Here is a 27,809-nt window from a genome sequence, read left to right as displayed (position 1 = left end):
GTGTGTGATTTTTTTCCTCCATCCAGACCATCTTTGCCCTCTACCCCCCATCGCCCCCATGTCAGGTGGGTCCGATGCCTGGAGCAGGGGGTGTGTGAAGGAGGTGCAGTGCTCAGAAGTGGGTCTGATGCCGCAAAACAGGAACGGGTCTCCAAGGACGCTTCCGTGGGGTTGTTATAAACCAGCTCCATTTAAAATTAAAAGACTTATGGGTGAAATGCCTCTCAACAGCATTTCTTCCCAACCTGTTTGTGTGTTTAAACTGTCTGCTGTATATGAAGGACTCGGAGCTGGATTGTGTATGTCATGGGGCCTGGGGTTGTGGGTGTGACGTTTGGGAGATAAACCTGAAACACCGCAACAACTCAAAGCAACTGCCTCATTCCAGCCATCTAGTTTGCTATCCTGTCTTCCACCATCTGTGACTCAGTGCTGACTGAGTATTTCAGAGGGATGTGTAAAACTCCCACAATCCCTTCTGGGAGAATCCGTAGCACTAGTACTTGTTACTTCAGTTAGTGTGTCTGTAGACTGGCTTTACTATGGCCTCAAAGAGGTGCTGGGTGTGTCATTGCCCAGTGATGGATCATTAGCTTGTCAGGACCTCTTATGATGCTCCTGTTTTCTCTGAGGGGATAGGGGAGTGTCTTATGCCAGATAGGAGAACCAGAGAGGAGACCAAGGTGAAATGTTCTGAATTTGCCCATCAGAGAGTGCTGTAGGACTGTGTCACCTTCTGAGCGACTGGCCAGGCACAGGCCCAGAGAAGTGGTGCAACAGAGTCTGATGTGGCACTTCCCTGATTGGCAAACCCTGGAGTTGAAAAAAGAAGTCGAAAAACAAACCAAAACAACGCATTAACTATTTCCATCCTGAAATGCACACAAAATCTGTTCCTGTTGCATGCATACTTTGGCCGCATTGCAAACTGTATTGTGTCCTGAACTGGACAACAGCCTAAGGCAGGGGATGGTTGATGCTATGCTCTCTGTTCGGCTATTGGAAAGCACTGCTGTAATTTCACTGTGTCCTGTCCCCTCACTAGCAACCAAGCTGCCATCAAGTCAGAGCCCTATGTCTCTTTATGGAGTTGTGCCCCTGAGAGGTGCAGCACATTTGAAGTCTTGACTATGGAAAGTGACAACTTTTTGTAAGCTCTTTGTCTCTGTAATATCTTGTAACAGAGTTCTCCAGGTTAATTTATATACCCTGGAAAAGGTATGGAGAAGCAGTAAGCAATGGAGGAGATGGCAGGATTCACATCTTGCTTCTCATAGTGATCAAACTAACTTTTTTAAAATTAAACTTTCTTCCCCCCCCTCTTTTAACCAGTTGGGCAGAGAACCACCTGCTTCTGCTGAAACTGTGCTCTCCCTGATTCTTGAGAGTTCCATCCCTCTCGCCCACCTGCACTGCAGCATCTGGCTGGTCCTAAGTAGGCACCTCTGCCCCCTCTCAGGGTCACGGTGGAAGGACCATGGCAGACACCGGGGAGGGGAAAAAGGAGGAGGCAGATTATAAAAGACTTCACAGCTTCCCGCTGATCAGGGTAAGAACAAGGGTGGGCATGTATGATCATGAGAATGTCAAGGTACAAGGATGGGAGATAAATGTATTTCATTCGTACCTACCCTCCAAACCAGTTTGTCCTCAACTTCTGAGTAGCTACAAGAATATGATCGTATCATACCAATTCTGACTGAGGACTGCACCCTCCTACCATTTCCCCATGTTCCACTCTACTGTGAGGCAACTTAGAAGCAGCCTGCTCCAAAGTTTACTAATGTTGCCACTCAGTCAGCCATAGCGAGCTAGGGCAATAGAAAGCAATCCCTTTCTGACCCCACTCCTTCAGCGCTGAACATGCTGCCTTTACAGCACTCCCACCACATTCAGGGTACTCTGTGCAGCTTGGGGTTTTTCAGAGGAGCTTAGAAAAAAGACCTCTCTAGGCAATGAGATAATGGAACAGAGGGGAAACTATGTGTAACTTAGATTTCCCTGTAGGGCTTATTGCAGTAATATCCAAGGGCTGCCTACCTACTTTTAGCAAAATATGAGCACAAAATATTATGATCTATGAGGAAAGGTTAAGATAAATAAATCTTAAATTCAGCTTGGAATAAACAGGTGCAGTTCCATGGGAGTGTCAAGGCTATAATCACCAGTGTTGTAAATAGTAGTATAAATTGTTCAGAAACTAGTTGTAAGTAGTAACGGAGCATAACTTTTACCTATTTGGCATTGAGTGGCTGTGCAGAAATGAGTGCAGCTGACATGTTGAGGCCGTACAGGAGAGGGTGGGATGTATAGGAAAAAGACATTAGAAGGAGAACAACTAACACACCTTCCCTTTATCTTAATTCCCCCTTTAGTTATTTTTTTCTCATATACCTCCCTCTTCTCAACCCTTTATTCTGCCCTCACTTACTCTGGTCTCCCATTGACTACACTGATGCAACTGAGAGCAGACCTTGACTCATTGTATGTGTCATGCTTGTCTTGGAAACACAAGGAATGCCAAATTGTTACAAGTCTCATTGCTTTGTCACTTACACCCATTTTCTTCTCCAACTCTCCCCACTGCTCACAACACTCCTGAATTTGGCCCTAAATATGTCTAACTTGGCTATGTGGCAATGAAGCACACCAAGAAGGGAAAGGAATGGTTTAGGAGGATCCCAGAGGTACAGCTAGGAGTGAAAGGATGAAACTGAGCGAAGGGAAAGCCTCAAATAGCTATCACTGCAAGGTATGTTAGGCTGTGGAATACTCTCCTAAAGGAAAAATTGGAAACTTCATCACTTGTAACTTAAATCACTGAATCTTTGGAATATAAGAAGGGAACAATTCTGCATTGACTGGGAGGGAGGGATGAACAAGAGGTGACCTAATAAGCCTCTTCCATCTTGAACATTTGCATTTCTCCAAAGGCAGAGCTATTTCTGATCTCAGGCCCTTGGCATTTGAGCTCCTATTGGTGATGCTCTTGCGTCCTCTGTGGTACAGAGCAGAGGAGCTAGCATGTGTGATTTGTAGGGCACAGCTGTGGCATGATGGAGGGAGCAGGTGACACCAGTTTATCTGCTCTTCTGTCTTGTGCCCAGCTCTCTGGGTTGCTGAGCTCCCTCTTGTTTGCTTGTTTTTCCCAGCACACAGACATGCCAGAGGAGATGCGAGTGGAGGCCATGGAGCTGTGTGTCACCGCCTGTGAGAAATACGCCACCAACAATGAGGTAACAGTCAGTGCGAAGAAGGTTATTTTGTCTGGACATGCTGGTTGCAATCACTCTGTCTATGTGTCTCCATACTTGGAGAATCTTCTGGAGCAAGAGTAAAGGGGGAGGCAGAAAGGAGGTCAGACACTCTGGTCCCGATTTTCTGCTGCTTTGTTCCTGCACTGGGCACAAGGAGAAAAGGGAAGGGGGAGGAAAGGTGATTGGAGTCTCAGACTAGGCTCCGAGCATTGAGAGAAGCTTCAGGCATGTTCTAACTTAGTCTGCGTCCCATTGGCTCTTGTAAGCCAGTTTTCTGTATTCTGAGCGAAGTGGGAGAGAGGTCTCTGATCCAAGTATCACTTGGGGGCGCTGCACAGGTAAGGGGGTTTTGCTCCCTCCTGAATTAACATACTTGGTCTAGTACATCCCGTTATCCCTTGGTCTCAGATGATTTCTGGCTGAGCAACAGGGGACAGTCTGCTTGTTACAATGCATGTTCAGTGCTGGGAATGAGTAAGAACTAGAAGGGAGAGTGGGGGAGTTTTTCATATCTTCCATTTGCCCCCCAGGCTGGGAAAAATGCCTTGTGCCACTCTCCAGCATCTCCCCACATCTCCCATCCCTTCTCTAGCTGATGTGTGGTGTGGGGGGAAGGAGGTATTTACAGCCTGGCCCAGTCACAAAAGTTGTGTCTTGCTGATTCACTGCAAGGAAAAAGGAATTCCCTCAAAAACAATAAAGAATAGTGATCTGATTCTCCTGTCAAACTCATTCTTGTGTGACTTAAATGGGCCAAGTCCTGATTCAAACCAGTGTGAGTGAGAGAAGAATCAGGTTCTAAATACAGACCTCTAATATCTCCTACTGGGTTTTCAGAAGTCTGCAGCAAAGGAGTCTGGGTACTCCTCAGTGGAGCTCTGCTGTACTGTAACCTCACCCTAACTCTCACCCTCCTCCTGAAAGTCATGTTAAAGAGAGGGCAACAGTGGGGAATTTGTATGCACAAACACACCCCTCCCATCTCTCTGACCTGCTGCTCCCTCTGCATACTCCTGGACTCTTTCTCTTTATTCCTCAGAGTGCTGCTAAGATGATCAAAGAAACAATGGACAAGAAGTTTGGCTCTTCGTGGCATGTAGTGATTGGTGAGGGTTTTGGCTTTGAGATCACCCACGAGGTGAAGAACCTGCTGTACATGTTCTTTGGCGGCAGCCTGGCTGTTTGTGTCTGGAAGTGCTCCTGACACATCTCCTCATGTCCAAGGCTCACCACAAACAAGGGATTTCTTCATTCCTTTCACAGGTTTTTGTACAATCTTGAGGCAGGGCTTTATTTTTAATAGGAAAATTTGGGGATTTTTTTTCATACGCTGTGTCTGTGCGTGTGTAAATCTGCTGAGCTATCTAATCCAAGTTCAAGGGGTATCTCACTTTGATCTTGTGTGTCTCGTTGCTTAAACAATAAAGTTAGGCAGGAAGGGATCTGGTGTGTAGGTTATCCCGTGGGGTGCTGTTTATGAAGCCATACATCAGAGCTAGGAGTGTGTGTGAAAGGGAAAAGGGTGCTAATCCAGCCATGCCATCTTCTTCTCCTGTCTTTCCACGCTATTTTCTCTCTTCTCTGAAGTCCCTCCTACAGCACGGAAAGGTGATGATCAATGTTGACAGTATTCCTCCCCTCTCATTTTCTTTCTGTCCCTATCTAGGATGACCTTTTGGAACAGGTCATGTGAAGGATCCTCCCCCACTGTCCCAAACAGTGCTGGGGGCTAAGTCTGCTGTCCTGCACCTCTCTCCCACTCTCTGGGACAAGAACATGACAGCTGAGCTGCCTGGGTGTGAGAAGAAAGTGACAATTTAGAAATCCAAACCCAGTGGGTGGTTGCTATGCAAACTGACCCCTCCTTTTCACACCCACTGAGCAGCGGCATAGCTCTAAAATGTTTGCAGTTTCTGGCACACGGGGGAGTGGGTGAAAACTCAATACAGCATTTGAATGCATCCTTAAGAGAGGCAAAAACTCTTTGCACACCATAGGTGCCAGTGTTGTGCACACTCCATATCTTGTTTAGAGGCTGGTAGTGGGGGGGGCTCCATGTGAGCTGCCAGTTTGTCAGTCATCAGAGATTTAATATACATTTGTTCTTGAGTCTGTTTTATCTTTTTGAAGCTGTGGGGAAGGTGTTAAGAGAGAGAATGAACCTACTTGTATTTTACATATATGGCTTATTTATATGAATATGGGGATTTCTTTTAACAATAAAAAGTTTATTACAATGGTGGCTTTTGTGTTTGAGGTTTTCTCTTTAGAACCCATCAAGGTGGGGGCACAAAGGGAAGGCAGCCAACTGTGATTTAGTTCAGACTTCATGCTTGGGATATGTCTTCACTATTCTGCTGTTGGCTGGGTGACTTGTAGCAGTGGGAGGAAGGAGTTCTGTCCTCTTTAATTTTGGTTTTGTGCTGGTGGAAGGATTCAGTGCTGAGGGAAGGTTGCCAGATCAACAATGCTGGAGAGCAAAGTCGTCTGTTTATCTCTAGAGCAGGTTCAATATGAGCAGCAGCAGGGCAAACTACTCACGCTCCACACCTTCTGCCAATCTGCCTCAGTCCTGATCTAAAGGGGCAACCTCTAAAATGGATTTGAGTCTCTGTGGATCATTGAATTGTTGGCATTCTCAGACAAGAGCCCAACAGTGCTACAGTCCCTGCCAGTTCTTGTCTATCCACAAGGCCTTTGGAAAGAAAAAAATGGAAATAATTGACTTGCGTTTTAAAAAAAAAAATCCCCATTTGTCCCCTAATCTCTGTTTTGCTTTAGATTGTGAGCTCTAAGGACAGGGCCCATCCTTTCTTGAACATCTGAAAAATGTTTGGCATACCATGGGTTCTACTGTAAACAAATAATCTAGTAATACAAAAGCCATCAGAATTTATTTTTTAAATGAGACTATCTGTGCCACTTGCAGTAGGAGCAAAGGCCCTGTGTCCTTTCACATAGGCCTCACCTGTCAGATGGGAAATAAATTTTCCCCTCCTGCCAATGTGGAAGTGGGGACTTAGAGTAGCAAATCCCCATATCCCCTGAGCCATCTACTTCCGTTTCTCTTACCTCATAGAAACTACAGGCTGCATCCCACAAATGAGCCAGCTCCCCCTTTTTTAAAACGAACGTAGTGCTACTGGAAAGGGCTCCAGGGTGATCCAGACATTTAGCCAATGAAAATCTTGGTCCTTTTGTTCTAAGTCTTCCATCCTCCTCAGTGCTATGTTTACGTTCCTTAGGGCCCAGAGGGTAAGTAAGGCAAGTGACTCTGGAAGGCCCTGCCTCTTGTGGGTTTGCAAGCTGTTATGGTGTTTCTGAAACGACACTTTAGTTTCTTTAATTTTATTTCTTTCATGCTAATGAATAGTTAATAGCTGTGCACGTGTGCGCACACACACACGCATCCTGGTCATGGGTGCCCATGCTAGGGTCAGGTTGACCTGTAGAGATCAGACAGAGGGAGGGGGGTTACCTCAGCAAACAATCTCTTGGCCCCACCAGTCATCTGTTATCTGGCCGCTGGTCATGTGGCTGTAGCCATGTCTCTGTGACCTGCACAAAACAAGCACATTCTGCTGAAGTTGGCTGGTCCCCAGCAATTAGACCCCACGTCAGGAAGATAAAACCCCTCAGTTACCCCAGTTGCACTTGCTTTAGGAATCTGGGAGGTTCCCATGTTCTCCTATGCCTTTCCCAACAAGCACTTCCCTCTACAGACAGCAATCTTGGGCCTTTCTGGGGCCTACCCTGTTCTGGGAGTAGCCACAGTCATTTTCACTATTGGCTGGAGTGCGTACCTTACAAACGTGTTCCATGAGTGCAATGGAGTTTCAAGGAAATGCCTATTGGGCTGGCAGCAAGTGTGTTTCTCCTGTGTTAAGGGGCAGGGAGAGGAGAGGTTTGTCCTAGTGTAACTTTTCTGTCACCCAGTCCATGTGCTGTTACCATCATCCTAGCATCAAACAGTGCTTGAGTCACAGGTGGGGAGGGAGGTGGAAAACTGCAGGGTGGCATGTGTCGGCACCAACCAGCATGACCCTTCCTATCTGCCAGTTGGGAAAGGCCACAATCCTTCAAAATCCAATTATAAGCAGTGAATCATTTGTGACTTACTTTACTGCGAAGGGGAGCAGGGATCCATAACGTTCTGCTATTGGACTGCATGGTGGGGAGTCCCTGAGTCCATGAAAGCACTGGAAAGGTCGCAGAGGGAATGACCATCATGGACTCCCTGCCCCAAGGGTGACTCAACTCCAGCAGGCAGGGGATGGGAGGCAGGAATCTGATCACTTCCCTGCAATGATGTCATGGCAACCAGATGCACTGCTACACAGCCAGATGAGGAGTGTTGGCTTTGAAGCGCTCCATCTCTCGTTTCGCTGCAGGCTCAGACCTGACTCCGTGAAAAATCTTTTGGTTAATATTTAATGCTGGCATTGAAGTGATGCAGAGCCTGAGGGTTGCCAGCGCCGTGCCCAGCCTCCTTTCTGCTTCCCACTGTGACACTAACTCACTGTTGTCACAAGGGATGAGGGTTTTGAACACTTCTCGCGTAAGGCTGGGATCTTTATGAATGGGCAGGCTCCCGCACATACACTGATGATGATGATGAGCCCACAAGCTGGGTATGGGATCCCTGCACACAGACTGACCTCAAACCCAGCTCTGTGACCCGGGGAGGTGTGGGGTCCCCACACGCTGACCCAGCTCGGACCTGTCCCTGTGACATAGGAGATAACCCCACTGCTCAGTTGTGGGGGGTCCCCATTCACAAAGCAGTAACCAACTCATTTGACATAAGCCACTGAATAGCTTATGGTGGTAAAAGGTTTTGGGAAGCAGGAACCTAATGGGTCTGTATTCCATCCACAATCCCTTTGAGCCACTTTGTTCCCCCAGGCCAGGGCCAGCTTGGAACCAGTGGCCGCCCTGTGAAGGGCTCTGTAGCCCTTCCCCAGTCCCTCAGCATTATCCACTCCCTGCTGCCTGGCTAGGTCAGCAGGACTTTGAAGTCAGTCATTTTGCTGGAAAGCTCTGCTCATGTGAGCCCAGAACACGGATGCACTTAAGAGTTAATGTCTTTAGCAGAGACTAAAGGGGGAAATAAGACCTGTGCATTTACTATCGGCCATGTTATTACTGCAGCGCCAAGGAATGAAATATAGCATTGTCAGAATCTGGGGCGGCCGAAAGCGTCAGCTGGAGACTGTTACTAGGCAACCATTGCACCATGGGACATGAGCAAGCAGAGAACTCATCGTTCTCTCCACAGCAGCTCTGTGTGTATGTGTTCAAGAGAGTGTGCATGTGTCCTAGAGAATGTATGACTGTGTCAGAAAGAAAAGTGTGAAAGGGAGGGAAGTGATACTGAGTCAGAGGAATGTGTGTAAAGAAAGTGGGGCTCTGTGTGTGCCCACTGGTGCCATCCAGCCCCCTGGACCTGGGCCCAGGTTGGATCTGCTGACATGGCCACGAAGGGCTTCATATCTTAGCCCCAGCCCCCTGAGTTATCTATTCTCCTTTCCCCAGATCTCTTAGGTGAAAGGAAGATTTAAAAGGGAAAACTGGCATCTCTTTGACTCCTGTACCCCAGTGCTGGCCTCTCACCCACAAGATGGTCTGGGTCCCACTGCCTGTTGCATTAAGTTTGTGATTGCAAGCTTTGCAGGGTTGGTTAAATCCGGGAAGCTCTCCCTTCTGTTTACCTCTGTGGCCTTCCTGATGGAACCAGCTTTGTGTGACTATACGTCACTGGAAAGGTGAATTTCCTGCAGGAAGGTTTCCCAGGGTTAAGGAACTCTTCAAAAAGATTGAAATCCTCCATACCCATTAGTGAAGATGCAGCTTTCTCTCTCACACTTCTGATTCCTACTTGTCCCATTCTGTAAAGTGCGGTATCAGCAGAAACAATGTAGTGCAAGGGGCAGGTATCATATAGTGCAGGTACTTGAATAACTCTTCCATGGCACCTTGAGCATGACATCAGCACCCCTTGCTATTCCAGTGCTGCAACCCCACCCCAGAATTGATGATGTACCTAAATTCTGACCCAAAACATCCTCTATTATTCCAGTTCTAGGATTCCCCAAAGCAGTTGTACCATCCACCTTGCTCCTGACTTACAGCAACAAGCCTGGGACCCCTAAAGCAGCTTTGCCAGCACACCTCACTCCTGATCTGCAGCCACCCTTGATGTGCCAGTCCCGTCCCTCTCTTCTAGCTCTGCCAATACTTAAATTGTTGATATATCCAGTATGAGTGTCTCTGTGTGTACATGTCAGTGAAGAGGTTGGTATGTTCAAGAGGCCTTGTAGGTATGAGGGGGGATGTTAGTGTATATGTGGTTGAGTGAATATATTTACATATGTGTGTGGTTATCTGTGAGTGTCCCATTGTGAGCAGGAGGTGGGAGCAAGTTCTTTATAGGTGGATGAATATGTAGGTGCATGCACGTAGATATAAATGCAGATGTAGATGGGGGCATATTAGTGTATATGGCAAGGTGACTGGGGGGTATGTGAGTGGGTATGTCAGGGTGAGTGTGTGGGGCTATGTACGATTGTATGTCAGTGTGAACAGGGGGGGTACTTGAGTGCGTATGTGAAGAGCAGTCTGGGAGAGAAGCTGCAGGGTGGATTAGGTGAGGGGATTGTCTGCAGTCACTTCTGTCATTGAACAATTTGCTGAAACTGATCTGGAACTTGCCCTGTTCACTCTAACCTTGGCACTGCCTGCTCTTCTCTTATCAACACTGATAAACCAAGCTGCAACCTCCCTTCTTCTCTCTGTCCTGCTGACAGCTGCCACATCCAGGGGGTCCTCTCCACAAGGGACCTTGGAGCTGCTCCGGACTCACTGCCATGGAGAGACACAATCACCTTTTGTCCTGAAACAGCAACAGCAGCAGAAGAGAAGGTGACAGGTGTTGCTAGCTTAGTTTTCACCTGCAAACCCCAACTTCTGCATTGCCCTTGTTTTTTTACGCTGAAACTCTAAATCCAGGGTGCTACACTGCTTGGGACTTCTCCATCCTTCTTGTTTTTGGCAAGGGGATCACACCGCATAAGTATTAACTCTATCCTACCCACACGTGGATGTTCGCTCCTTGCCACGTGTATCAGCTTGGAGAGGATGTTACGCCGACTGCAGATTCTGCTCCAGAGGAAGTTTAAAATTTTGCTCTTCTTTCTCCTCCTCTTGGCTCTCTTGATGCACATGGCTTTGGATTTGGCTCTCCCAGCTGCTCCCAGCTCCTGCAGCTGTATCCCAAAAGCAGCAAACCCCTTGGGCTTCCCACCAGCTGGCCCGTTAGTCTCAGTTCAAAAAAAGTTGAGCCTGCGGATCCTTCAGGATTTCAGTGGCAGCAATGGCTCCTTGGAGAAAGGCTCCCGCTCACTGGAAGGGAGGCCACCAGCAGGTGGTGGAAGCAAGATGGTTCTCAGAGATGGTGACTTTGAGCACCAGTGGGAAGATGTGAAGTCGGCATGGACAGGGCGGTCAAAGATGGCAGCACTCTTTGAGCATCCCCTCTATAGGATCCCAATCCCGAAACTGGTGAAGAAAGACAAGCTCTTCAGTGTCAACCCCAAAGAGAAGTTCACGCTGAAAAACAGTGGGAGTGATGAATGGTGAGAGACCACCTGACCCAGTGTATTCTTTAGGAACACAGTAACCAGACCAGCCTATGGTCCATCTAAAGTGGTATCGTGGCCAGGGCTGGCCCTAAATGTATTTGGACCCTGGGTAAATAATTATTTTGATGTCCCAACTCATGCTTCCCCCCTTGGTTTAGAAGAGCCAGGTCCCAATCCCAGAATGCAAGGATGCAATGCCGGCTGGCCAGCCAGCCTTGCAGGGCTTGTGTTCTAGCACAGAGCTGTGACCATAAATGTGGCATCCTAAGCTGTTACCCATGTATAGATAAAGCCAACCATGGGCCTTCCTCCGTTAGTGGCCACTGTCAGATCCTCTGCAGGAAGGCACAAAATCCCCATAATGCACCTAACTGTGCAATACCATACCATATTTTGGTGGGGGTGGGGATGTTTTGAATTCAGTGGGTGATCAGCTTCTGCACAGGAGCATGGGCCATTGTAACTTTATCCTAGTCAGAGTCACTGTTATTCCACATCTCATAAAGGGCCTCCTTTTGAACTTTACTAAACTATTTGCCTCAGCTGTCCTGTGGCAGTAAATTCCACAGGTTATTGGCTATGGCCTGTGTTTTCAGAAGTGACTAGTGATTTTGCGAGCTGCACTGGAGGCTCCTCAGAGGGCAGGTGCATGGCACTTTCTGACAATCAGGCCCCTTTAAAGTGTCTCACTGGGCTGCCAAAATCAGACGATATGAGTAAGTATTTCCTTTAGTCCATTTTAAATGTACTTCCTTGTAATGGGAGGGCCCCCTTGTCCTTGTCTCCTGAAAGGAAGTCAAATGGGAATCTCTATACAATTCATTTTATTATATAAGGTACCTTTATTCTATCGCCTCATCTCCTTTCCAAACTCAATAGTCTTTAATCTCGCAGTGCATAGGAAGTCCTCTTCCCCCACTCCATAGCACTCACCATTTGCGTTCCTGTTCTCCAGACTGCCCCCCTTTGAAATGAGATGACCAACAGTTAAGTTACCTACAATCTCAGCGTTACTTCCTGCCTTGCATTTCATGAGATGTTCTCTCATCTGCAAGGGACTTGGTGGTGCACCGATCACACTGTTGGTATGTGGTTATTTGCGTCCCCACATGCCCATGTCACCACTACTCCTAGATGAAGAAATAAAAGCCAGTTGGTAATTAATATTGTAAATACATAGTAGCTACTTGAAAGGAACCACATTGTAGTTATTAAAAATAGAAGTTAGAAAGAATGGAAATTCAGAGCTATATTCCACAAACAATCTTAACCCTATCTATCTCAGAGGATTAGTTTGTCATATGTCTATAATGTAACCGGAAAGATGGGTATGTGTTGTTTAAGGTATAACTATTAGATGATGTAGTTTTCAGTATACTTCCAGGGGAGGGAGTAGATTTAGAGTATAAACTCTTTTGGGGGTGGGACTGTCTCTTTGTTCTATGCTTGTGCAGTACCTGGCACAATGGGGCCCTATTCTCAAGTGCCCAGATCCTCAAAGCTATTTAGGCTTCTAAGTACATTTAAGGCTCTGGGCCTAGGTGCTACTGTAATATAACATCATAATGCAAGTGTGCAGAAACTACACTGTATGATAGTTTTAACAGAGATAACGTGAACTCCTCTCCCCAGGTAAATCAGAGGTATAGGACAAACTAATCAAAGGGAAATAGTGGGTCAGGATAAAGGGTCGGTGTTAAGGTTGTTTCTGGAAAATAACTCTGAATCTCCTTTGTTCTAACATTTAAAAATATATAAATACAGGTGCCTCCTTTAAAGTAACTGGTATCATACAACTAACTGTACACTCTGGTGGTAATCCTTATGCTGGGGGAAATTCAGTTAGATTTGGACTCCAAGTTAAAATACATGCAAAGCAGGACTAAGAGGTTTAAATCTATTGTCTTTCTTAAAGTGATACTGTGGAATCCTTCTCGGATCATCAAATAATGCATCCTCCCTCTTCTGTGCCCAGCAGGCACTGTGAGCCAAAGGTTTAGTCTGTCCTAAAATACTTGTCATCTGGTAAGACCAGATGCAGAGGATACTTTGGAGAGGCCCAGTCCAGGAAGATCCAGGGATGGTGTAGGTCAGGACTGAGGTGTGTGTAGGAGCCTAGGCCTGGAAGAGCAGGGAGTGCTCTCCCACCCTCTCTTTGTATTGCCATTCCTCCTATCTCCTTTCCATCGGCTGCGCATGACTCTTGTGTTTGGGGAGGCTGGATCTGAGTGCTGGAAGCTCCTTAGAAGCGGGGCGCCGGCACCCGGACTGTAGCCCTGCTCCCGCTCGGCCTCCTTCCCCTGATGCCCCACCCACCTGACGCTCCCTTCTCTCTGCCCCCTCCTGCCTTAGGGGCAAGCGACAGAGTGGGAGGGGGTAGAGAGGAGCAAGCCGTGGGCGGGGAGGGACCTTGGGGCGGAGCGTGGGCAGCACCATGGTCCAGGTGCTGGTGGCATCCCCACCTCTCAGGAGCTTCTGCCGGCTAGGGTGACTAGATGTCCCGATTTTATAGGGACAGTCCCGATTTTGGGGTCTTTTTTCTTATATAGGCTCCTATTACCCCCCACCCCCTGTCCCGATTTTTCACATTTGCTGTCTGGTCACCCTACTGCTGGCAGTGCTCCAAAGGAGGCAGGTCATGGCGCCTCCAAAGGGAGGTGTGCCACATCCAGCATTGCTTGCCCCGTATGGTGAGGCTTAGCCTCCCCAAGCCTCGTATACCCGCCACCCCTGCTCCTCTCCACCCGGTCCCCTCCCAGCTTCTTGTTTGCTGATAGGTGTGTGAGAAGGGGCTGATCTTGTCTTGGTGTGACCATACGGGAACACTTTGGAGATGGAGAGTACATTGTGCATGTCCTAAACCCTGTTGTTATGCGGTGGTGGCTTTGGGGCTGCAGGGTCAGCAGCAGTAAAGCAGAGATGGTCCTTCCGACTGGGAAGACCCCATATGATACCTACCCCACGTGGCTCAGGTTCCACATTGGCATCAATCGCTATGAGCTGTACTCCCGGCAGGACCCCATCACCCCTACCCTGCTGGAGGAACTGGCTACACAGAAAATCATCGGCTCAGGTACCAGTCTCGCTTGCCTCCCCCGTGTGCCCTCCGTGTCTGCGTTGCTTTTTGTCCCTCTCTCTGAGTCTGTCTGTCTGTCCCTCTCCTCATTCTCTTTTCCCCTTTTCTCCTGCCCTGGCCCTGATTCTCGTCTGTATCATTTCAGTCCAGAAACCTGGAGGGACCCAGCTGAAGTTGATCATGACGTTCCCAAATTACGGGGAGGCACTCTTCAAACCCATGAAGTGAGTAAGGCCAGCAGGAGAGGGGCCAGGGCCCCGTCAGTTCCAGAAATGGGCCTGTACCAACATTCTGGATCCAAACACCCTGGGCTTGGGCTTGGGCTTGGGCTTGGGCTCATTGTAAATCATTTCATTACCTGGTGAGGAAATCCAGCTAGGAGACTGAGGGAGGCAGGGACTCTAGCCTTATTCCATGAGCTTACTTACCAGGGCCCCTATAAGGGAAGCTGGTGGGGACCTGAGGTGACCTCCCCCACTGGCACCTTCTTCCTGGGAACAAATGAGATGTGCTGTTCAGCTGTTTGTTTCTGATGGGGCGGTGCGACCTCTAGTGGTAGAGGGGAGCAAATCCTCAGAGTGGATCATTTTGTATATTCGCAAAAAGAAAAGGAGTACTTGTGGCACCTTAGAGACTAACCAATTTATTTGAGCATAAGCTTTTGAGAGCTACAGCTCACTTCATCGGATATTCACATCCAATGAAGTGAGCTGTAGCTCATGAAAGCTTATGCTCAAATAAATTGGTTAGTCTCTAAGGTGCCACAAGTACTCCTTTTCTTTTGCGAATACAGACTAACACGGCTGCTACTCTGAAACCTGTCATTTTGTATATTGTTTGCACAACTTGCAGGACTTACAAGTGGTGGGGGGCAGGGAGGACGGTTGTACCAGGGGGTCCCGAGCAGGGTGCCCCCCAAAACATCTGTAATATCTGTGTAAATAAATAAAGAAATGGGAGGGGTGAGGCCCCAGCCAACACGATGTACTGGGGCTGCTAATTTCTCTCTATGGGCCTGACAGCATGTTAGTGTGACCAGATAGAAAGTATGAAAAATCGGGACAGGAGGTGGTGGGTAATAGGCACCTATATAAGAAATAGCCCCAAATATCAGGACTGTCCCTATAAAATCGGGACATCTGGTCACCCTACAGCATGTATATGTAAAGAATAACAGGAAGAATGTCAGGATGGGGGACTCTATCCTGGGAAGCAGTGACTGAAAAAGGGTGGTTTCCTGGTGAATAATAAGCTGAACTTGAGCTCCCTGTGTGATGCTGTGTCCAAAAGATGCAATTCTGGGATGTATAAACAGGGGAATCTCAAGTAGTAGTAGAGAAGTTATTTTATCTGTGTATTTGGGATTGGTGCAAGCGCTGCTGGAGTACTGTGTCCAGTTCTGGTGTCCACAGTTCAAGAAGGATGTTGATAGATTGGAGAGGGTTCAGAGAAAAGCCATGAGAATGATTAAAAGATTAGGAAACATGCCTGACACAATGATAGACCCAAAAAGCTCAATCTGTTCATCTTAAAAAAGAGACAGTTAAGGTGACTTGTTTATAGGCTATTAGGATGACCAGATGTCCCGATTTTATAGGGACAGTCCCAATTTTGGGGTCTTTTTCTTATAAAGGCTCCTATTACCCCCCACCCCCGTCCCAATTTTTCACACTTGCTGTCTGGTCACCCTATAGGCTATAAGTATCTTCAGTCTAGCAGAGAAAGGTATAACATGACCCAATGGCTGGAAGTGGAAGCTAGACAAATGTAGACTGGAAATAAGGTGTAAATTTTTAATGGTGGGAGTAATCAATCATGGGGACAATTTACTGAGGGCCGTGGTGGATTTTCCATCACTGGCAATTTTTAAATCAAGATTGGCTGTTTTTCTAAAGATCTGCTTGCGGAATGATTTTGGGGGAGTTCTATGGCCTGGGTTATACAGGAGGTCAGGCTAGATCAGTGGTTCTCAACCTCTTTACCATTGTGGGCCACATATGCAGCTCTCTATGTATTATGTGGGCTGCAGCTGTGTGCTGTATGGCCCTGAGGGCGTCACATGGGCTGCAGCTGTGTGCTGATTGGGCCACAAGCAGCCCCAGGGGTTGAGAACCACTGAGCTAGGTGCTCATAATAGTCCCTTCTGGCCTTGGAATCTATGAATCTATGAAACATATAGAAAATGATAGGGTGACACTGGGGCAGTTCATAAATGGGGATGGGAGGTGGTTTCCACAGCTCTGGTGTCCACAGTGAGTTTGGAGAGGGAAGTGACATAAAACATGCACCTAGATCAGAAAGTGAATGATTCTAAGTTTCTCCCATAGTGGTGAGCAGGCTTAGACTCGGCACTGGAGGCTTTAACCTCCTCTGTCCCATCCCTGCCCTTCCCTTTCATTTCAGGCAGACCCGGGACCAAGAGACCCCAGCAGATTTCTTTTACTTCTCGGACTTTGAACGACACAATGCAGAAATAGCAGCCTTTCACCTGGACAGGTGCGCGCCTCAAAGCCCTTCCAGCTCCCAGCTCTGTTCTTCAGGGGACAGAAAGTACATCTATTAAAGGGGGCTGGCAGCAGCCCTGAGATCTTAGCCACAGGATCTGCCGTCTGCAGGGAGCCCCCTTTCTCCATCTGGTGGGGAAAGAGGAGAATCCTAATTCAAACTGTTAGCACCTTGGGGAAATAATTGTGTATGGCACCAAAACATCATGCACATCTACGATGCTATGTAGATTCAGCTCCACGTTCATTCGTTCATAAGATCCTGCACACACATTGCTTATTCAATGGGCCCAAACCTGGCCCTGGAAGGCATATGCCTTTGCCAATGCACCTCAGTCTTGACCTGCAGCATTTCCTACTTTAGCAGTCCTGGGACCCCCTGATACAAGCAGCTGTCAATACCCTTCAATCCTGACATTAGAGCACCCCTCGCCTTCCCCCCAGTCCAGCTCTGCCATGTACTCTTGTCAGGACCCATAGGATCCCCACTGGCCTACCCCTGGCCAGTTCTGGGCCTGCCACACAGCTCTGCTGATGTACCCTAATACTGACCCCAGGCACTTCCAGTACAGGCCTCTCCTAAACACAGATAGTCCGAAGCCCCGCGACGGGGGGATAGAGCCTGAAGCCCCGAGACTGGGGGATGGAGCACGAAGCCATGTGGTCAAAACCTGGGGCTCCGCTACTGCACAGCCAGAGCCTGGGGCTGGAGACCAAAGCCCTGTGGCCAGAGCCTGCTGCCCCGCCACCCCAGGGCTGAAGCCCAAAGTCTGAGCCCCACTACCCATGGGAAGGTGGGGAACTCACCGGCTGCCTGCTCCTTCAGTGTTGTGCCTCAGGTGTCTCCAGAGTGGGGCATGGCCCAACCCCTGCTGGCAGCCCTCACAACCAATACCAAGGGAGTGCATCTTGGCGCACCAGGGAGGGGGAGGGGCTGCTGCTTTGCTCCCCATCATATCCCCCCCAGTCACAGTCCAGGAGGCTGTGGCCGCAAGAAAAGCCCCTGGTGGCCCCATGTGGCTACGGTGGCTGCATTTGAGAAACACTGCGTTAGCGTATCTTCTCCAGGAACTTAGGAGTTGCTGTATTGGATCAGATCACCTGTAAACAACCTCCACCAAAGGGAGAGCAGGGCAATGACCCATGGGGGCCATCTAGCCCAGAAACCCATGTCCAACACCTGCCAGTATCTGAAGCTTCAGAGGAAGGTGCAAAATCCCTGTGATTTGCACCTAATTTGTGCAATATTACGACAGTGGAGTAGCGGAGATTTTCCTGAGCCCACATCTTACACACCAGAGCATGGTGATCAATAGCCCTTGTCATTTTTACTCTAGCTAAAGTCGCTGCAGATGCTGCTGTTATTGCTGCGTCTTCCATCTCATTGTGAAACAAGCACTCAGTTTAGGGAAGAAACTGCTTTGGTCCTGCGTTTTGTTTAGTTCCTTGTGTGCTCTCCTTGTCCCCGAAGGATCCTGGATTTCCGGAGAATCCCCCCAGTGTCTGGCCGTTTGGTGAATATAACTAAGGAGATTCGTGACATCACAACTGACAAGAAACTGGCTAGAACCTTCTTCATTTCCCCAGGTGAGTGTTCTCTGTCACAAGCTCCCCGGCTGGGCTGCTGCGGGGGGAACTGCAACTCCGGTGACAGGCAGCTTCACGCCCCACTTGCCACTGCCCAACCCACATGTGATTAAGGAATGATCTGCAGTGCATCTTGAAAGAGAACACCTGCCTGAGTGCTCTGGAGCCGTTCCCGGGTTATCTGCCTGGGTTCTATGTCTTCCTCCAATCCAGATTATCGGCCTGGTTGCTCCATCTCACTAGGGATTACCTGCCCAGGAATCCCATCTTCCCTTGGAGTTACCTGCCTGAATGCCTCTTTCCCAAGATACAAGGCTTCCCAACGACTTTACCAGTGGGCATGTCCTCTCCCCCAGCCCATTGATCTCCTGCTAGCCATGTATTTCAGGCTGTGGGTGTTATAGTGGGATCCCAGCTATGTCCTTGCTGCGTTCCAGCCACATTGGAGCCCTTTTAGGTTAAGTGCACAATGATAGCAGACCTGCTCTCTTCTAATCCAGATCGATTGCTGTACAGAATTACTGTCCACGTTCTGCAGGTGAGCTCTCCTCAGGCAGCATGCCATCGCACTCACCGGATAGGCTCTGTTACTCCTTGGGTGGGTTGGGACTGCTGCTCTTTGCTGACCTTTGCTCTGTCCTGATTTGACCGGCTCCCCCCAGCCAGCAATGTCTGCTTCTTCGGCGAGTGCTCCTACTACTGCTCCACGGAGCACGCCCTGTGTGGCAAACCGGACCAGCTCGAGGGCTCCATGGCGGCCCTCCTGCCCGACAAGGAACTGGCCAAACGCCACTCCTGGCGCAGCCCCTGGAGACGCTCGTACCACAAGAGCAAGAAGGCGGAGTAAGTGTGTTGGAGGGGAGGTTAGGGGTGCAAGTGGGGTGGGTGGTGAGTGTGGCAATGGGATGGGGGCTGCAGGAGAGATATGGCGGCGGGACAGGAAGACTGACAGCTGTGCGGGGAAGAGGAGGGAGTGGGGAAGGTGGTACAGACAGTGTCAAGGCACTGGGTCAGGGATGCAAGCTGAAAGTGGTGGTGTTCCCCACACCATGGCCACACATGAGAGGGGACATGAGGGTTGCCAGGTGTCCGGTTTTTGCCTGGAACACCCGGTCAAAAAGGGACCCTGGTGGCTCCGGTCAGCAATGCTGACTGGGCCATTAAAAATCCAGTCGACGGCACAGCGGTCGACTGCCTGCCGTGGGTCCATGCGGCTCCTGGAAGCAGCAGCATGTCCCCCCTCTGACTCCTACACGTAGGGGCAGCCAGGGGGCTCCGTGTGCTGCCCCCGCCCCAAGCGCCAGCTCCTCAGCTCCAATTAACTGGGAACTGCGGCCAATGGGAGCTACGAGGGTGGTGCCTGTGGATGGGGCAGTGTGCAGAGCCGCCTGGCTGCATAGGAGCCTGAGAGGGGACATGCTGCTGCTTCAGGGAGCTGCTTGAGGTAAGCACTACCCAGAGCCTGCACCCCCCCATGCCCCAACCCCCTGCCCCAGCCCTGATCCCCCTTCTACCCTCTGGACCCCTCAGTCCCAGCCCGGAGCACCCTCCTTCACCACAAACCCCTCATCTCTGGCCCCACCCAAAGTCTGCACCCCCAGCCAGAGGCCTCACACACACCCCACACTCCAACCCCCTGTCCCAGCCCACAGTCCCCTCCCACACCCTGAACTGCTCATTTCTGGCCCCACCCCAGAATCCACACCCCCAGTCCAAAGCCCTCACCCCTTCCCACATCTCAACCCTCTCCCTCAGCCCGGAGACACCTCTCATACTCCGAACCCCTCAGCTCCACCTCCCATCCCAGAGCCCCCTCCTGCACCCCCAGCCCCTCATTCCTGGCCCGACCCCAGAGATCATACCCCCAGCGAGAGCCCTCACTCCCTCCCGCACCCCAACTCCCTGCTCCAGCCCAGTGAAAATAAGTGAGTAAGTGAGGCTGGGATGGAGTGAGCGGTGGGTGGAGCCTTGGAGAAGGGGTGGGGCCTCAAAGGAGGGGTGGGGCAAGGGTGTTCGGTTTTGGGCGAATAGAAAGTTGGCAACCCTAGACATCTACCATGGAGTGTCCCTTGAAATCCGTTCCTGGGTGTGGGGGTTGAGAAGGCCCAGGGAAGCCCAAATGGTTAAAAAGAGTCATCCAAAGTTTCTGTGATGATCTCCCCACTCCCGGAGCCCAGGACACCCTGTGATTTCTCCCTTCGGCCTCTCTTCTAAGGTGGGAGCTGAATCAGAATTACTGTGCTCAGGTGAGAAAGACACCACCTTACGACAGTGGCTCCCGCCTGCTCAACCTCATAGACATGACTGTGCTTGACTTCCTGATGGGTGAGTGTGTGCCCCTCTAACAACCTGCCCGTGCCTTCCCAGGCCTGGGGCTACAGATCTGCCCACGTGTGACACACTCATGCCTGCAAGGAGGCTCTGAGGCTTTTGCATAGACATTTTTATTCACAGACGACTAGGGTTGCCAGTTTTGGTTGTCTGTATTCTTGGAAATTTCATCACATGACATAATCTTTAATTAAAGATTAATCTTTAATTCCTGGAAACTCCAGGCCAATCCTGGAGGGTTGGCAACCCTACAGACAACCCCTGCCTGCAGATAGTAGGAGGGCAGAGTCAGGGCAGCTGGCTTCAGCAGTATTACTGAGCATGCTTAGTACAAGCCAAGCAGCAAATCTGGGAAGGCACGTGATCCTGCATGCCACTTCTGCTTTTATTTATAGATCAGACAGAACTCACAGGGCAATGACAGGGCCCCTTCTGGGGAACTTGTCTGTCTCCCTGCCTGCTTTCCCACACTACCCCTTCACAGCTGTTACTCAGTGTTACCGCATGAGTCCCATGCTCTGCCCTCTATTGGCTGCACTCTGGTATTGCACTTCACACCATATTAGGTATTTCCATCATTACACTTAATTTTCACTTCCAGAATTTTGTTTTAATTCTGTTTTAAACCAAATGAACCCTGGGCTCATCCACTCTCCCCCGTTCTGAAATGTTGTTCTTAGCACTCCGGTTATATATTACACTTTCTCCATTACCAGCAGAAAGCCGTTTCCTTCTTGACTGTTATTAATGCCACTGGCACCATAATGACCTGCCCTAGATCACTGAGGTTCAGGTTGTTGTTTGGGAGGATGAAGCCCAGCTTGTCAAGTGTTCCAGGGTAACATTCACAACAGTGGGTATAATATTGTCCTTTCACATGCTTCCTTATTGACCAACCTACAGCATTGTTGGTCTACACCACATTGGGAGAGCTACTTTCCTTTTAGTAAAGGTGCCTTTTTATCTTATCTGTGTCAAGGTTTGCACCCCCACACATCTAACTTCAGCATCCTGCTTTGCTTAGCTGGCCAGCATTTTCTACATCTGTTTTTGCATCTTCCGGGCTGAAGTGTACAGCCAATGGCTCTCCCCTTCGAGCACTGCCAACAAGTCACAATTTCCCGTGCAAAGGTCGTAGAAATAGTACCAACTAATGAAATTATCCCATTCTCCAGCTGTTGTGGCCCTGGGAACTCCTTAAATTGAGGCAATAAGGCTCGATAGCATCTATGAGCTTTGTCGTTCATCTGTCTTCTCCCTTCTCACAATAGGCATTCAGAGCATTATGGTGCCATCTATTGGGAAGCAAGGGTCAAAAAAACGGTTAAATCCTGCTGTTACGGTAGCCACAGAGAGTATGTCTACACAGCAAAGAAAACCCTGTGGCTGGCCCATGCCTGCCAACTTGGGCTCGCGGGACTTGGGCTGCAGGGCTGTTTCATTGCTGTATAGACTTCCAGGCTTTGGCTGGAGCCCAAGCTCTTGGACTCTGCAGGGTGGGAGGATCCCAGAGTTTGGGCTGTGGCCCAAGCCCGGGAGTCCGCAAAGCAATGAAACAGCCGTGTGAGCCCAAGTTGGCTAGCACAGGCCAGCCACAGGGTTTGATTTGCTGGGTAGACATCCGGAGTCAGTGCATCCTGACCCCTGCCATGTGACAGGGACCTGATCTTTTGTAACCCCACATCTGATGATTGAAGCCAGGAATAAAAACCAGTTGGTTATGTTCTAAATGTCTGTCATAGGATGGGAGAAGAACTTACATTTACTTCAGTGGGGCCATGTGGGATGTAAATCTATGTGGCCTATATGTCTTGTGCTCTTACACTGGGTGGCTAGTGTTTTTAACTTATCTCCAAGCTGTTGAACCTTTGCTACAGTCAATATACAGCATTTTCTGCACAGGGGCATTCAGCCAAAAGACAGTGATGGCTATTGCCCAGTCATTGGCTAATGCTGTTAGTGTTTTTTTCCCTACCACTCTCATTCCTACCCCTCCTGTTTCAGACCCTTCTTCTTTGCTGTGGACGTATTCCAGTGCTGTGCCTCGGTGTTGTTCACAATGTTCTGTTCACTGAGGGATCTGAAGAGCATGTCTTGATCACTGCTTGTTTGTTGTCTCTGCTGAGTCCCAATCTCTTTAACTGGTTACATAACTTGGACAGTTTCCCTTTTCCACTATGTTTTGTCACTGATGCAAGCAGTTAGGCTGATTTTGCTGCTGGTGCCATTGGACTTACTTCTGCTCCATTTATGGCTATTGTCCGTTAATAGCTTTCAGGGTGCCCCAGATTGTTGCAGTGAGAATAGTTGGAGGCCTTCAGTCTCAGCTCCATGCTGGGGACAGATTGATCCTCCAAGTCCCACACACAACTTAGACTTGGAAATTAATGTCTTAGATTTGTCCTCAGTGATCTCTTCTCTTTCATCCCTTTCTCGATTTTCATTCTGCTACTTATCTGCCTCGTCCTTTTCCGGGATTCAGTTCAGGTTACACCCTATCAAATACCACCAGACGGATTAATGGGGCATGCTGTTGTGGGCAATAAGACTTACGAATGTATTGCTGAGCATTGCAACTTCACTCCCTCTTTGGGAGTTCCCAGTTTCTCTGCAGGCCATTTTCCTCCCTTGACCCTTCTGTTAGCATTATCCATGTTTTCAAACACTTCTGTACTTTGACCCCAGAATTCAAGGTTGTTCCCTTAAGCAGATGTCTGAATGTTGATTCCCCAAACTGTAAGGGGTCTGTAACAGAACATGCCTCCATCTCTCTAATTTTCTTCTGCTGGAATAAATGTGGAACTATGGCCAAGACTTTCAAAAGTGTTGAGTGATTTTAGATGCCCAACTTGAGACATCTTAAAGTGGCCTGATTGTCAGAAGGTGCTGAGTGCTGGCCCTCTGCAAATCAGGCCTTTTAAGCTGTCCCAGATCAGAGACCCCAAATCACTAATCACCACCTTTTAAAATCTTGGCCTGTGTCATTGTGCTAGCCAGTGTTCACCCTCTGGAGCAGGCCTTTTGCTGCACCTGGATGCCTTACGCCTGACAACATACTGGAATAGTGTTCACCATTTTTCTTCTCGACTCTTCTTTCTGCTGCTTGGACAACAGCTACATCCCTGGTATCTCCTTGGCTGGTATCTCACCAGTGTCCTGCAAGGGACTTTGGAGATCTTCCCCGTTAGCTTATTTCACTTGTTTCCCCGCATAGGCATATTACTGGATAAATCGTCCATTAAGCAAGTGTTATACTTTCCCCTGAAGTGTATTGCACTGGCCATTGCTAAAGAGAGGAGGCTGGACTTGATTGACCGTCAGTCTGATCCCTGTGACTTGTCTGCTTATCTCTGTTGTCATGATTAGCTGTTTAACTCTACGGGAGTTTCCCTGGCCATTTACAGCGCCTTACAGTTCTCAGGGTCCTGACATAGTAAGTGTTCCATGAGACTGAATTTTGGTATCTGGAGACAAGCAGATCCAATCACTTTCTGCTGATTTTTTTGCTTCCAGTACTACCACTGAATGTATGTGTTCAAGCAGAAATTCATCAGACCTTGCTTCTCTTGAGGTCACTGCAGGTGAGGTCTGGATGCTGCTGTCAATAAATCTGTCAGCAGGGTGTGGAAAAACAGTCTGTGGACGTGATCTGCTTCATATTTTGTCCCTGAGCAGGGTCTCCAGGTGCAGACAAAATCAGATTGCCAGGATCCCTAGCACATCCAGCAAGTCTGATGTGCTCTCTTTAGGGTTCTGTGTCAATCCCACCAGACACTGGTACAATTCTGTCAAAATCCTTGCTCAGCATAATATCTTAACCTATAGCTTTTGCTTTAATTAGAGTGAAGTTGGAATGCGTCTCATGGCAATTCCTTGTGGGGGAACCAGGAACCATGGGTGATTTAGCTATAGCAGTATAGTTAAAGCAGTACAGTTGTTAAATTCCTTTTGTTATTTCTCTCTCCTCACTGGGGTTTGCAGCTCCTTCCAGTTGAGTACCATCTGTGAAAACCATTAACATGCTATTCCCTCCCTCTTCCAGATGTTAACTAAGATGGCTCCACCACTGATCTCTGCAGTACCTGTCTCTAGGCTGCTCCTCTAACTCACTACTGTACCCTTGCTTGTTAGTCTTTTTTAGCGTTTTCATCCAGGTTCCAGTCCACAGGACAGTGACATATCCAAGATGATATTGACATCAATTTTAAGAGTAAGATTCTGTGAGCCACAATATCCAATGCTTTACTAAGATCCAAATGTGACCCACTGCCACCACCTTTGTCATTCTATCTAAAAAGCAGGAGAGTTTGACTGACAAGATCTATTATTGATAAATCTTGTGTTGTTTATTGCGCATGGCTCCATTATCTTGGGTGGTGATTGTTAGGATCATTCTTCTCTCCTTTTTTTAAAGATCGGCATCTCAACTGCTTTGTTCTAGTCTCTGATGATCTCCATGGATGTTCAAAAATAATCATCAGGGGTCCAAAAATATGTTAGCTTCTATCTTCACTCCCTGAGGATCTATAGAAACCAGGCCATCTTCTCCATGTAGTTCTCCCTTCACAGTTCCACCTGCTTCACTCCACTCCCAGCTATTCCAGTCCTGCCCAGTTCCTCCACACTCACAGCTGTACCTTTGCACTTCAGGCCTGGCATGCAGCTCTCTCCTGCAGTTCCATTTCCCCACACTACAAGCACACAGACCTGAGCTGTAGCATCTCCCACTGTCCTAGTCCTGGGACCTCCCCTGAAGAGAAATAGCCACTCCTGTCAAACAAGCAGTGATTTTGAGGCCCACCAAACTCATTTCACTGATGACCCACTAGACATTCAACCCACGTCTCTAAAGGAGAAAGGCTACATACAGCCCTAACTGAGCCTCTCCCCACCATGAGCCTTGAGACACTTTCTTTGCCCTGATCTACACTACAGAGTTAGGTTGACATAAGGCAGCTTACGTCAACCTAACTCTGTAAGTGTTTACGCTAAAATGTTGCTCCCGCTGATGTAACTTAAACTCACCCACTATACTGACTTAATAACTCCACCTTCACGAGAGGTGTCGCGCTTAGGTCGACGTAGTTAGGTCGACGCAGTGTCTGTGTAGACACTGCGTTGCTTACATCAACCGTTGCTGTCTTTCAGATGCCATCCCACAATGCCCCACACTGACAGTTAAATCAGTGCCCCTGGCTCCTGGTGAGGACATGCACTGCTGACACAAGAAGCATAGTGTGGACAAGCAAAGTGATATAATTACTGTGGTGGCTGTGTCGACGTAACTTAGGTCAACATAATTTTGTAGTGTAGACGTGCTCTTTGTCTACGCTATCCCTGGAGCGCAGGATGTGCTTAAAGCAGAATGTCCAGTTTATCTTCTCTGCTGCTTTCCCCCTTCCCCTTTGCCCTTCCCCTTTCCCCATTCTCCTCTCCCTTCTGCAGGTAACATGGACCGACACCACTATGAGACCTTTGAGAAGTTTGGTAACAACACCTTCCTCCTTCACCTGGACAACGGCCGAGGGTAATGGTGGGAGATGGACTCCTGCTGACAAGGAGTATGGAGAACAGCAGACACAGGGAGGCCAGGGGAAGGTTCTGGCGGGGGTGTCTCTGCACATGCTGGGAATGATGTGGCAGTCCAGACGTTGCTTGTGATGTCATTGCCATATTGCTGTTGAGGTCTCTGGCCCAGGTGGGATGGACAATATTGCACAGCCCATAAGGGGCACATTACACTCATTCAGGAAATCGATACTCTCTTTGCTCTCCTTAGATTTGGAAGACATTCTCATGATGAAATGTCCATCCTAGCCCCTCTCCAGCAGTGCTGCAGGTAATGGCTTTCTTTACCCCTTCCCTCCTGCCCCATTCCACCCCCGAGGGGATAGCTTTCCAAGGAATCAGTGGAAATCTGATTGTTCTGGTTCAGGAAGTGCCCTGTCTGGGCTTGGGCGACTGGATTTTCAAAGTGGAAAAGCAGGATCTCTGTCACATGGAGTAGAGTGGCTGTTGTGGCCCACCCCAGAGGTGTCTGTTTCAGCAGTGGGTGAGCAAGTGGATCAGTCAGGATGGACGGCACTGCATGAATATCACGTGTTGTTGCAGCTGTCCCTTTACTTGGTTGATTTTTGTTTTCTCCTTTCTTCCCTTCCCCTCACCCCCACTCTTAGTATCAAGAAGTCGACATTCTTGCGCTTGCAGCTGCTTGCCACGGAGCCGTACCGCCTCAGTGATGTCATGCGGGAGTCGCTGGCCTCAGACCACCTCTCGCCAATCCTGTCAGAGCCTCACCTGAAGGCGCTGGACCGGCGGCTCCAGCGAGTACTGGACATGGTGCGCGTGTGCATGGCAAAGGGAGGCCAGAAGGCAGTGCTAGTGGATGACATGGGAAAGCTGCAAAAAGGGATATGGCAGCACCAAGAGACAAGGAGCAAACAAGCGTGATGGGCTGAGCAGACACTACTTCCCACCATGAGCCCTGAGGCTGCCTCTGCAATCTGGACTCTTGCTGAACGAGAATCAGCACTGGTGCAGCCACGGCTAGGTGCCCATACTGGGGGCATAGTCCCTGGATCTACTGATGGTGGGGAGAGGGAGACAGTTTAGATGGGGAAGTGAGTGGGGCAAAGAGAGACAAATGGGAGGTCTGGCTGTAATCGAGGGGGGAACCCTACATAGTGAACCCAGGGGAGGGAGGGAAGTAGATTTCAAACTCCGGTAAGCGTTCAGCTCCTACAGAGTCCTGGAGCCAGCAGGGCCAGTCTGCACTAGAAACTTGCATCAGCACAGTTGCGCCGCTGTAGCACTTCTGGTGAAGACGCTCTAAGTCAATGGGAGAGAGCTCTCGTATAGGCATAATAACTTCACCTCTTTGAGAGGCGGTAGCTATGTCAGTGGGAGAAGCTCTCCTGCCGCCATAACGCTGTCTACATGGTGGGTTAGGTCGGTACGACATTGCTCAGGGGAGTGGATTTTTCACATCTCTGAGCGATGCAGTTATAGTCTTGAAGGGAGTATGTAGTGTAGGCCTGGGTTTAGGTAAGGCTAAGGACCCCGGGCTACTTAGGGAGAAAGGTTGCTCTTGTGGATAAGACACTTGTGGAGACTCAGGAGATCTGGGTTCATTTTTTGGGCCATCGCCTCTGTGACCTTGGGTAGGTCACTCATCTCTCTGTGCCTCCGCTCCCCTTCTATAAAAGGGAGATAATAATCATGCCTTTCTCTCACCTGTGTCTGTTTATTTGTAAGTTCTTTGGGCCAGAGACTGTCTCTCACTATGTGTTTGCACAGCACCTAGCACAATGGGGCCCTGATTTTGGTTAGCGTCTCAAAGCACTGCTGGAATACAAGTAAATAACATGAATATTTTGCAGGGGGAAAGCCTCCAGTGGGAACTCCCTGTCTGTAC

At 49.0% G+C, this 27,809-nt stretch overlaps 2 protein-coding genes across 2 annotated transcripts; both read left to right on the top strand.

Annotated features, from left to right (window-relative positions):
- Positions 1-1,410: 1,410 nt before the first annotated feature.
- DNAL4 (dynein axonemal light chain 4) lies at positions 1,411-5,728 on the top strand. The gene is made up of 3 exons (XM_074941583.1): positions 1,411-1,549; positions 3,153-3,236; positions 4,297-5,728. The coding sequence occupies exons 1-3, from the start codon at positions 1,478-1,480 to the stop codon at positions 4,459-4,461; spliced, it is 321 nt and encodes a 106-aa protein (XP_074797684.1). The 5' UTR covers positions 1,411-1,477; the 3' UTR covers positions 4,462-5,728.
- On the top strand, positions 1,513-27,809 carry LOC141979967 (extracellular serine/threonine protein kinase FAM20C-like). The gene is made up of 12 exons (XM_074941582.1): positions 1,513-1,549; positions 3,153-3,236; positions 10,064-10,891; positions 13,795-13,970; positions 14,119-14,197; positions 16,377-16,469; positions 17,949-18,064; positions 18,727-18,907; positions 20,280-20,389; positions 25,841-25,922; positions 26,175-26,234; positions 26,572-27,809. The coding sequence occupies exons 3-12, from the start codon at positions 10,395-10,397 to the stop codon at positions 26,843-26,845; spliced, it is 1,668 nt and encodes a 555-aa protein (XP_074797683.1). The 5' UTR covers positions 1,513-1,549; positions 3,153-3,236; positions 10,064-10,394; the 3' UTR covers positions 26,846-27,809.

Source organism: Natator depressus, chromosome 1, assembly GCF_965152275.1.
Source record: "Natator depressus isolate rNatDep1 chromosome 1, rNatDep2.hap1, whole genome shotgun sequence".
Lineage (NCBI taxonomy): Eukaryota > Metazoa > Chordata > Testudines > Cheloniidae > Natator > Natator depressus.
This window is presented reverse-complemented; position numbering and strand designations above follow the sequence as displayed.